Raw genomic sequence first — 12,002 nt, forward strand, 5'->3', positions numbered from 1 at the left:
CTCATATTTCATAAATGTCGACTCAGGACACCGCCATGATTTTAGCAAAAGTAGGAAGAGATTGTTCAAATAAAGACAAAGAAATCTAATAAGTTATTTATATTAAGATATATCATTATACGTATACTCACACACACACAGTATATATATAGTCATTTATGAGGTGTTTTTTCAGTACTACAGCAAATTTACTTTGTGTTCAGTCACTCATGTGAACCCTGACACTCATGCATTCGGGAGGAATTGCACCATAATTATGCCTAAGGTAGAGGCGATTAATTTTTTAATGGATTCAATGTTTTATTCATAGTACCTATCCAGTCTTGGATATAGCAGAGCACACACACACACACATACCCATGTCCAGGAAAAAAAATACATGGAGTCCAGTGGAGGAAAAATTCAACTCTCGGCTTCATTTCAGGGGGAATCCATACTGGTGATGTTGCCATGTACATCATTTCATATGCTGGAGGAATTTCTGCTTTCTGCATTCATTTGGATAATGTAATGTAAACCCTGTCAGCATGTGTGTGTGTGTGTGTGTGTGTGTGTGTGTGAGAGAGAGTATGTGTGTCTCCGGCGTAAGGCCAGTAAGACCTGTTATTCTGTCCTAGAAATCCGTTTTCTGTATCGGGCACTCTGCCTAATCATCCACCCCTCTGTGAGGAAAAATCCCCTGCCCTCCATAGGAGACTCGGGATAGATGGAGCAGATTTAAGAATATTCTTCCTCCCGCTGATTCTTGCCCTCAGTTCCATGATTTAGATGTCACTTTTTTTAATGAACAGAGCAAAGATATTAAAATAAGGAAAGGAAATGGATGTCAGTCGTGCGGCGGCATGATGTACGATCCGGGTCTCGGTCTGCAGCGCGCGTTGCCCTGAATCCAACAGAAAAGACTGCAAAACGATGGAATTAAAATGTGTACATGAGAAGTTCTTTGTCATACTACTATCATAAGGAGAAAGGACTAACTTGATATCATTCCTTAGAGGAATCCTTTGCATTCATAAATTGTGGTGTGGTTTCATGCATAATATTAAACACAAGGGCTTTAAGTTTCTATCAAAGATTAATCCGTACCTCAAGGGGTTTTACAGAACTTAATGAAGGGGTGGAATAATGGCCAGGGAACAATATTTACTTTTACTTGTTCCTTTTTCCAACATAATTTCTTCTATCATACAATCTAAACCCCATTAGCATTTCGGACTTTTTTTTTTTTTTTTTTTTTGTCGGCTTGAATATGTTGCTATTTGATAAGAATACCTCGTGACTTGTTTCTGGCATTTACCAGACTTGCTTGTCTTTAACTAAACTTCCGGCATGAGATAAAGGTCCACCCCGATACCCTCTGCTCCCCGTCCTCATCTGCAATCTATTCTCAGGCATGCTTATGCCCGAGAGTGGGTCACGATATCTTAATTTTCATGAAAATTGAAATGTCATTGGATATTTTTCATCGATTTCTCTGGAAATTATATACGGGCCTTCGAGGTATGCGGCTACTGATTGCACTGCTAATTGAACCCGGTCTCATAGATCCTTTGGATAAATATTTCCCATTCTTATGTAATTCATTTCAAACTTCCCCTTTTTTTACCATCAAAACTTTGACATATCTTTCGGCGTTGTTATCATTATCATTGGTTGTAGCAAGAATTAAGCTTTGTATTGTTCAAAGCAAGAAGAAAAGCATGCTTTGGACATGTCCAGAGGAGAGATAATGAATATATTGGTGGACGGATGCTGAGTTTGGAAGTGCCTGGCGGGAGATTTACGGATGTAGGGAAAGAGGAAATGAAGTTAGTTGGCGTGAGAGAAGAGGATGCAGAGGAGAGGGTTGGATGGAGGCAGATGATTCGCTGTGGCGACGCCTGAATGGAACAGCCGAAAGGAAAAGGAGTTTAAAAAATGGTTTTGTAGGTGACAACATTTAGTCTCGATTGAGAATCGCCGCAATAAAATGTTTGTTGATTTTGACCTGAGCATTTTCATATGTACCGGACAACCAGACATCTTTGATTATTCTTTTAATAGCAAGCTTGCTCTTCCCTAACTTTGGCTTTACCGGCTACCATCCAACCCTTGGCTTCTTATCCAGTCCTTACACATTTAACGGTGCAGAGCAGACCCCCCCCCCCCCCCCCATCTATCACCCTCCTCCAGCTGGACTTGAGGGGGCAGATTTATTAGATAGCCATTTGTGGACGCATAAAACACAACGAGGTGAGGGTCGGTGAGACTGACAGCGTCAAAGCAGCCTGATGACCTCCAGGTGATAATGACCAGACCGGGGAAGAGGACATGGTGGAGGACGAAGCGAAACATAAAGGGGATGTGGGAAACCGTGTGGGTAGCGATGATGAGAAAAATGCTGAATTGCCAGACATCTGCCAGAGCACTGTAACAAAGAAATAAGTCTTATATGGGGTTTACCTGCGAATACAGTGATCGCGTGGAGGAGCTGAGAAAAAAAATAAATCATTGCAACCCTCAACTGAAGGATATAAATCTCTCACACTCTGGTACTATTTGGAGAAACAGAAAAAAATGATTGCATATCCTCACAGTTGAACACGGTTACTATCTTGATGTGTACATGCACATTTTCAAATCAGCCAAATGTAAAATGTGTTTTTCTAGACGACATGAGATTTCACCTTGCAATGAAAAATTGATCCATCAACAACAACCATTGTATTTTATTTTTTTGGGACAGAATTTTGGAATAAAAAAAAAAACAGTAATAATTTAAAATTTGTGAATACAACATCGCTGTACATAAAACCGTTGCATAATCAATTTAATTTTTTTTCATTAGTTTGATTATAAAAATGCGTCTAGCAGTGATGGAGTCATATGCTTTCTGCTAAATTTAATAAAATACATCAAGAACCAACTGTCTCGGTTGGTGGACTGCGTGCACGTCAAAACGCTTGCCCTGGCGTCGAACTTGCACCGCATCCTAAAGGGGGGACGGGAGAGGGGTGTTGGGCGTCTCAGCTTTCACTCGTTCTAATACTAGCTGCATCGTGAAAAGACGGGATGGTGTTTGGTGGAGGTTTTTTTTTTCATTTTTCTCAGATCATTCCTGACCTCATGGAGGCGTACTTGTGTATGACATGAACGTATCATTGGTGCACGGCTGTGAAACGTTGCAGCGTTTAGGCGAGGTTGCCGGTTTTTCAGCCAATCACCCGTCGAGGTGTGGTCCTGGGTGGGCGTGGCCACGGCGGAGGGGCGGGGCTTGAAGCGGAAGTATGTCTCGGCTGATCTCTCGCTGTCATTCGGCCAACGGTCGGTTTCAGGAGAGAGGGGCAGCCAAGAAGCACCTAGGATTCGGCTCGCTCTATAGGGAAGACACGGAAAAAATAAAAGCTGAAACGACACGAACAATGAAACCGACCGAACAAGGCTTGTGAGAGATCCGCGGCCGAGTATATTTCACGCATTGCCACGCAAACAAAGCTCTTTGATGACAGAGTTGAGATTAGAGGCAGCAGATACAGAGCTGTGTCATTGAGCAGGCAGGACACGTCAGGAGAAGGGAGAGGAAAAAAAAGCTGACCGACTGCACTGTCCGAGTCAGCTACCAAATCGCCTTTGAAAACCCTTGCCTGCAGCACACATCCTTTCAAGGACACCACCTCGCTATCAACCCGAGGGAAGGATCTCGACAAAGACATCGCCGAGGTCGAAGGTGGTGATCAGAAGGTGAAATTGACACGAATTCGCCTGCATCAAGTCTGTCCACCCAGCTAGCATTCGTGCTAATCCTTAATAGCTAGCTTAGCTAATGTTAGCAACGGATTGGAGTCTGCCAAGTAGTTTATTTTAAGCGCTCGGCTCGACATTTGCCTTTATTGTACAAACGTAACGATGGACATTTTTGTATGCTGGGATTTATTGGGCGTATTTCGACGGTATTTCGTCAATTTGACTGATTAAAAATGAGGTATGACTCTTAGTCTGCTGACAGCTGTCAAACGGGTCGAGCTTTTTTTTTTTAGCACGCTAAATATCTCACTAGCATAACTATTTTCTCATTCGATCCTGTTTTTTTACACGGCAATGGTCTCCTTTTAGGTAATACGGAAATTCGTGTCGTCCGGTTTTGCGTCAAGAATACGTCTCAAAGAGAGAGAGAGAGAGAGAGAGCGAGAGAGGGAGACAGACAGAGAGAGATTCACACACACACACACACACACACACACACACACACACACACACACACACACACACACACACACACACACACAGGGAGAGAGAGGGAGTCGGTTCGTAAGAGGAGTGTTTCCAGCTACATTAGTGGCTGCCAGCAGCTCAGCTGTAGCCTTACAAGCTTGCAACGTCACGGGGTTATAATTAGCTAAAGATGTAACTGTAAATGTTAACTGGTTAGCTTTGCCTGGAGTGATAAGGGTGGATTGTTCGGTGCAAGAATGAGCTCATTCATGACAACGTTGTGTGATTATCATATGTCTACAATTTCTCTGAGGGAGTAAAACGGATCGAATGAAGGGGGAAAAAAAGCTCTTTTATGTCACTGGAAAATGTCTCTGTCCATCACCTAGTTGTTTCATAATCCCTTGATCTATAGTGGAATTAGAGGGGCTGACTGCTAACTCTTTGCATGCCACCCTGTGTGCTCTTCTCTTAATAGGACCAAACGATCACGGGATAGCATTTGTGTGTGGGGGCAGAAAACAAATGGGGGATTACGGGTTCGGAGTCCTAGTTCAAAACAACACCGGCAACAAGTCTGCATTCCCAGTCCGAATCCACCCGCATCTGCAGCCCCCACACCATCACCAAAATGTGTCGCAGAGCCCTGCAGCTTTCATAAACAGCACCACAGCCGCGGGGAATGGCACCACAGGAGGCTCTCCCTGGCTCTTCCCTGCCTCTGCCACCCACAACAGTGTGCAAGACGAAATCCTCGGGGGGCCCGAGAAGCCCAAAGCACAGCAGCAACAGGAAATGCAGGAAACGCAAGAAAAGCAGCTGTCCCCAGGGAATCACCAAGAGGCTGGAAGCGGTGGCGGGATCATTTCAGAACTCGAAAAAGCCCGGTCAGAGGAAGGCAAGACGGACACCAGCACATCCGAAGGAAGTAACGGAAAGGAGAAACAGCTACGTCTGGAGTCTCCGGTCCTGACGGGCTTCGATTACCAAGAGGCATCTGGTTTGGGGGGAACTGGACCGGTGCAGTCCAGCACAACCTCGTCATCGCTCACTGGCTTCAACAACTGGTCGGCCGCAATACCGCCGGCACCATCAACCATCATCAACGAGGATGTTAGCTTCTTCAACCCAGCCTCTGCAAACAATGGGCCCTTGCTGTTTCAGAACTTCTCACATCATGTCAGTCCAGGGTTCGGTGGAAACTTCTCCCCTCAAATAGGACCGACTGCTGCCTTGTCCCAGCACCACCCAGCTCCCCCGCCTCACCCCCACTTCCAGCACCCCCACAACCAACACCAGCAGCATCGACGCTCCCCTGCATCTCCGCACCCTCCTCCACCCTTTCCGCACAGGAATCCGGCCTTCAGCCAGTTGCCACATTTGTCCAACAGCCTGAATAAGCCCCCGTCCCCCTGGGGTCCGGCTAGCTATCAGAGCCCCTCTCCCTCCCCTGGCTCCTCTACCTCCTGGAGTCCCGGAGGGGGCTATGGTAGTGGCGGCGGTGGCTGGGGAGGGTCTCAGGGCAGAGACTATCGCAGAGGGCTGAATGGCGGTATGACCCCCATCAACTCCATCTCACCGTTGAAGAAGACCTTCGCTAACAACCACGTGGCATCCCAGAAGTATCCTCGAAACAGTCCCGCAGGCTTCAACCCCAAGTCGTGGATGGACGACGGAGTCGGCAGAAGCGATAATATCTTTCCCTTCCAGGTCTGTTTGCATGTGGTATTCCTATTATATTTCTTGTTAATGATTTGATTTTAACATACTCCTTTACAAGCATGTGTTTGAACAATGCCTCAGTGCTGCAAATATTACTAATCATCAACCTACCGTCTATTGTATTCATGTTGCAATTACTAACTCTTTTGCCATTGCTCTTCTTTGACATAGGGAAAAGCGTGGATCCGCGTGATGCGTACGTTAGCCTGTTAGCTCAAAAATCGGTTGTTGGGCTCTGTACTTCCATAACTGTGTCCCTGATGATGACTAATGTGGCTCTGTCACTGCGGCTGTGTGTGTGTGTGTGTGTGTGTGTGTGTGTGTGTGTGTGTGTGTGTGTGTGTGTGTGTGTGTGTGTGTGTGTGTGTGTGTGTGTGTGTGTGTGTGTGTGTGTGTGTGTGTGTGTGTGTGTGTGTGTGCCACGTATACGAGCTGGGGGGTTGGAGGGAGGCATCGCAGTGAAGGGGAAGCATCAGAGATGGAGAGAAAAGAATGGGGAGAGGGCATGGAAATGGAAAAATGGGTTATAAATAGTGCGGGAGAAATGTTCACAGGGGTTGGCGACCAAGAGCGATGTAGACTATGATGAAAATAAATCTGTATACGACAGTCAACGAGAAAACATCATTTCTGGATGTCTTTCATTCTCTGCAGAAACAAAGGACAGGTAGGTATGGTAATAGTCGAATCAGTTGTCTTTTCTTCTTTCCTTACACATTTTGATCTTTTAAATGAAGCTTGGTGATTTGATTTCTCACAACTATGGCTTTGTTGATTAGCCAGGATTGAACTGTCAGCAGAATAGCAAGTCATGAACAAAATGCCATTTTATTCTCTTTAATTTTGATAGCCGGGTCCACCTACTGTGAAGATGTCATACCTAATTGTATCATCACATGTAGAAAAGGTCTGATAGGATTGATGGGAATAAGCTGAAGGGAGCATAGAGATAAATTCATTTTATTGATCTAGCTTGTGATTGATTGCGTAGGTCATTACAAGGAGGCTGAGGTAGAGGGACGAGATTTTGCTATTGGTCTAGCCGACTCCGATGACCTGAAAGGGTTTTTTTTTTTCTTGAATGCACTACTTATGCCTGCTATGCCAGATTACATTTGGGTCACTCATAAGTTGTAGATTACCATCCGTATCTGGATCATCTAAGATGCTGCGAAAATTGTTAAAGTACCTGCAGTTGATGGTCTCAAATTGGCCTCAGAAACCACAGTTTTTCTTGTCGTGCCTGTCGGGGGGCGTCATAATCTCATTTTAATTCCATTCTTTCAAACAGCAGAATGAATGCATTAACTGTTTGTGTGTAGATGCTTTCTTGGTGCATTGCAGTTAGTCAAAAAATTATCATGAAATTCAGAAGTTGTTCCCATTGCTTGGTCATGGAAAATCACATGTAAGATAATCCAATCAATGCTTATCATATCTTTCATGCATGATAACAATAGGTGTGATATAATCAATTGTTAAGGTTAATTTCACCAGAAATTTCACAGGATCAGAAATAATTTTGTGACACATCAAACTTCTTTGCATTTTAGCTTTCCATTTGACAAAAAGCCTAGGAGACAGCGTTACTGATATTTATCAACATTTACAGCACTGTGCTTCCTTCATGTTCTACTCAGCAAGACCATAACAATAAGTAATGGCATACCCTGTTTATTTATTTTTCTTGTACTGAAAAAGTAGCAAAGCGTTTTTTAATGATTGGCTGGTATTCAAATTTTTGTAGGTGTGATGAATTATTTCTCACGGGCCGTAATCGTAAGAACTTCTCTATTTTTTTAGCATTTTGTCCTCATGCTGTGACAAGAAACTGACAAGCAGCACACGATGATTTAGCATGTTTTGATAACTGAACTGCACTTTTTTTTTTTCTCCTTTTGCATATCTCTGTTGCAAGTGCAACCCAAAGCTAGAATTACTTCAGCTGCAGTTTGCTGCTCTTTTCTGGGGTTAAATCAGATAGAGCAAATTAGCATTGTCCTTCTGTCCTCGTGATACACGATGGGCAGACTCAGGACGGGTGTAGAATGGCCTTACTGTGTGTTTGTGTGACCGGTTATGCAAATATAACCCATTGAGAATGAAAAAGGGTAAGTAATGGTAATAAGTATAGATTTACTGTCAACACATAGAGAGCACTTGAAAGTACATGTTTGAAATAATCAGTAATTAGCCTGAAAACAGTAGAATTTGTAATGAATAGGTTTGTTTTCATATTAATGAATATAATAACCAGAGAGCCATTGAAGTTTTACATACTGGCTGTTTTCATTAAGGATGGGCTGATAACGAAACTTACTGGAATCTTATCACCGATTTGCCTCGAGAACCTCCCACTTCTGCCCTTTTATTTATGTACTATGGGAGTAACCGTTAACAGAGTAACATTTACCAAGTAAATGTGTCTCGATTTTGGTCGCCCCTCGTCGTTGCATAATGCAGCTTGAAGGTGGCATTGCTGCGTAAGCCATTGTGTTGTTTCTGAGCCCCTGACAGATTTAAAATTTTGGAAGAGGTCCAGGGGAGGTATTGTTTTCTGCTCCGAAATAACACAAATATGTGTATGAGTAAATGCGAACATACTGTATATCATGTTTCTGACCCAGAGGCCGACTGTTCCACTCTTCATAATTGAATTGGAAAATGTGTCAATTTGGTCTGAGCCTATAGATCATGTTGCAGCGTGGTAGCTGTCACTGTAGAAACCACTGTTGAATTATTACACAGGCAACCAAGTGTCAGGTTTATTCTTCAGTGGCCTTCTCTTTATAGTTCCAGTTTTCAACCTATAAGGTTTGTGTTGTCTTTCACATTCATAACCTAGAATCAGCGAGATAAAACAATCGCAGAAGCGCCGGTCTATCTGGTGTTATCTTTTTGTCCACTACTGTCATAACTAAAGACTTCCCTGTTGTAAAAGAATTGAAGGTAGGCCGTAGTAGACAGGCTTACTTAAAAATCGCTAGCTCTAAAAATTTGGTTGCCATCTTTTTGGAATGTTCATTTGAAAACAAGTATTTGGCCATGCCCACACTCCCTCTCATGCAGAGCATTAGAATAGTAAGAATAGCATACAAAGATTATTCGACATACAATACTTCCAACTCCTGGCCTACTTTTTAAACTCATTCAGGTACCCTCCTGACTCTTTCCCCTCTTACCAGCCATCACTCTGGCACACCCGCTGTGCTGCAGCCCCCAGTGTCAGGCTCCTGGATACTAATGAGTAAACCCAGCATGACATGGCTTTGTTGATATGTAGGGACATAAACCCGTGGAAAACATTGAACTGTATTTGTTCGGCACGTGTGTGTGTTTTTGCTTTAATCTGTCATGGCATGTCTTAATCATATAGTCAGCGTATTGTTAAAACATAACACATTTCTTCTTCAAGGGAAGAAGTAGTTTATTTTGTGGCTAGTCCATTATGTTTTTTTTTTTAAAACAAGACTTAACCGCTATCTCCCCTTTTGTCGATCCCGTAATATTGTTAAATCGTGCAGGCTCTGTTCTTGTGTCACCATAACGACGTGGCAAGAAGTTATTGCCAGATCGCCATTGGTGGACACAGCAGATTATAAACCAATTTGAAGAGCTTAATTACCCCCCCCCCCCCCAACATACACACACACACACACACACACACACGCTCCCTCTCTCCATTTGATATATTTGTCTGTTCATGGCTGAATTTTCAGGTTACGTAACTGTGGGCTTAGCAGCTGTGCATTTCAAATGTTATCCACTTTTCCCATCGGCTGCAATGATGAGGCGTTTCCCAGCCAATGCTTTGCGAATGAAGACTTAACAGTGGTTCACTTTCAATCAGGTGAGGACATTGCTGTTTTCAGCAAGTCACTCTTCCACCAGTTCGGTTCCTATTCCATGCACTCCGCCAAATGGTGGCTACAGCGGGTCACCTGCACTGCATGTGTGGTGGCCATCAGCCAACGGGCTTTTGTTAATATTGAACACGCTACTTTAACCAGAGCTCCCATGTGACTGGTAAATGAAGTCCCCTTTAACTATGAGATAAACAGACTCTGCAAGAAAGTGCTGTGACTATGCGCCGCTATAATCTGTTTTGTTAACTGCCTTGCATAGCGACCATTTTAAAACTGTCAGAAGAGATGAATGAACTGCGGCTTTAAATTTATTCTATTCTTAAGACAGTAAATTGTTTCATATTTTTTCCCCCACTTGCTGCAGAGACAAATGGAGTATTTGACTCCTACGGAAAAAAGCGTCTGCCTTTTGCAGTAAAAGGCTCTTTAGGAGATTACATTAACACATTAACAGCAATCTGCTACTGGTGCGGTATGTTACAGTATCCCGCTAAAGCAAAGAACTCGCTCCCACCTCTATAATGGACAAAATGGCTGTATGCAAATAGAGAGCAAGGTCTTTTGCTGCTGAATAGCGACACAGTAAAATAAGACCCACGTTCATTCTTTTGGCAAGGTCATTAACTTTGAGGTGGGTATTTTGTCAAGTAATTGTCGAGGTCTGAAACACGCGGGGAAGAATGGATCGGTTCAATTGCAATCAATTGTGATACACCGACCATGGGACGCCGTCGCAAAGTGGCTCTATTTTTCTCTACGTCAGTTCTATCTTTCTTCATCTATGTGAGGCACTGCAGCCATCTGTTCATATCAAAGAGGAGGGAATATCAGTAGAATAGCATATAAACTAGCATTTTTTTTTTAAATGAGTACTTTAGTGTACTATGGGCAGTGTGAAGCAGTAATGCAATGCTTTTTAATTCTTTTTAATCTGTCAAATTACTTGTTTCTGTGATCGGGGTGTTGAAATGACCCCCATGCCATATGAGCTCTGAAACTTTCTGACAGGAGAATGCTGGCCCTCCCTTAGACTGCTCAGCTTCCTCTCAGCTGATCGCTGATCACATGAAGCTAGTGAGGTCGGTTGGGGGGGGAGAAGGGAAACACAAACATGAAAAATACTGTCTGATGTACTTAAATACCACATCGCAGATGTGCCCGGTGTTTTGCTACCTTTCTGAGGGAGGAAAATTCGGAAGGTATGCATCACGCTATTCAAATGTGTTGTTCCCTGTTTGCGGACATTTCCCAGGGCGATGCCTCATCCGTGGCGTTTTGCCACCGATTATTTTGTTAAAATGGAACCCTGACCTTTGTTTGAATTCGGATTGTTTAAAATGACACAGCTTTGTCAAATTCCTGGACATGAATGAATGCTAAAACTTGGGATGATTAACTCAGACGTTCACTGTTGAAGTGATCAGATCATAAATTGAGCTCATTCTGATCGATAACTAGTCGGCTAAGCGCTATTCTTTTGCTGAGCGGCGCAGTACGTGAGCCAAACTTTTAAAAGGATTGCACATCTGAACTGCTTTGCTAACATGGCTATGGTTCACCCACAGGCAGCATTTTCTCTGTAGTGCTCCAACTAAACACCCTGAAGTCACGATGTCCTGGTTTGTTGTCAGCATAACTACCTACTGCTAATCCTCGCCGTCCGCTTCTGCTGAGAATCAGGGCGTCTTACTCTGATCAGACTCATTTGTGCTGCCGCTTGCCATAATTTAAAAAGATGATACAGAAGAAAGAAGTCTCATTTTATCTGGAGAGCTCTCCCATCATGCAACGCAAGTGCATGTACATCCACGAACAATAATTCTGATGGAGCCATTGAGCAATAGAAGACCGAGGTTTCAGCCATTACTGCTGGTCCTTGTGACATCGGCGCTAAATGAGGGAAATATTTTTTGGACTAATGAGTGGCCTGAGCGGCTCTGGCGACTCTGATGCTCATACAGCTTCATTGTGCCCTTCTCACACCCTTGACAGAAATGGGAGAAAGAGCTTGTGTGCGTGTGTGCATGCATGTGTGCGTTTGTGCATGTGTGCGCACGCGCGCGCACACACACACGTGTGGCACATCCAAATCCATGTGTGCCTGGGCCCTTATTACTCCCCAGCCTATGTATTCGACACATGTGTCTCGGGAAGCAAACGAGGTAGAGTCAGTGTGTGTGTGTGTGTGTGGGGGGGGGACGACGACTGCATTTTATTTGAAAT

At 43.7% G+C, this 12,002-nt stretch overlaps 1 protein-coding gene across 3 annotated transcripts in view; it reads left to right on the forward strand.

Annotated features, from left to right (window-relative positions):
- Nucleotides 1-3,309: 3,309 nt before the first annotated feature.
- Nucleotides 3,310-12,002, forward strand: part of cpeb4b (cytoplasmic polyadenylation element binding protein 4b) — a 32,035-nt gene continuing 23,342 nt past the window's right edge. For all 3 annotated transcript variants that reach the window (XM_086177518.1, XM_086177519.1, XM_086177520.1), the window contains exons 1-2: nt 3,310-3,720; nt 4,670-5,901. In XM_086177518.1, coding sequence (XP_086033644.1) covers nt 4,717-5,901 — 1,185 coding nt within the window. In that variant the 5' untranslated portion in view covers nt 3,310-3,720; nt 4,670-4,716. The remainder of the gene's footprint in view (nt 3,721-4,669; nt 5,902-12,002) is intronic.

Source organism: Fistularia commersonii, chromosome 29, assembly GCF_037954325.1.
Source record: "Fistularia commersonii isolate RoL2024-O1a breed Wild chromosome 29, RoL_Fcom_v1.0, whole genome shotgun sequence".
Taxonomy (NCBI): Eukaryota; Metazoa; Chordata; class Actinopteri; order Syngnathiformes; family Fistulariidae; genus Fistularia; species Fistularia commersonii.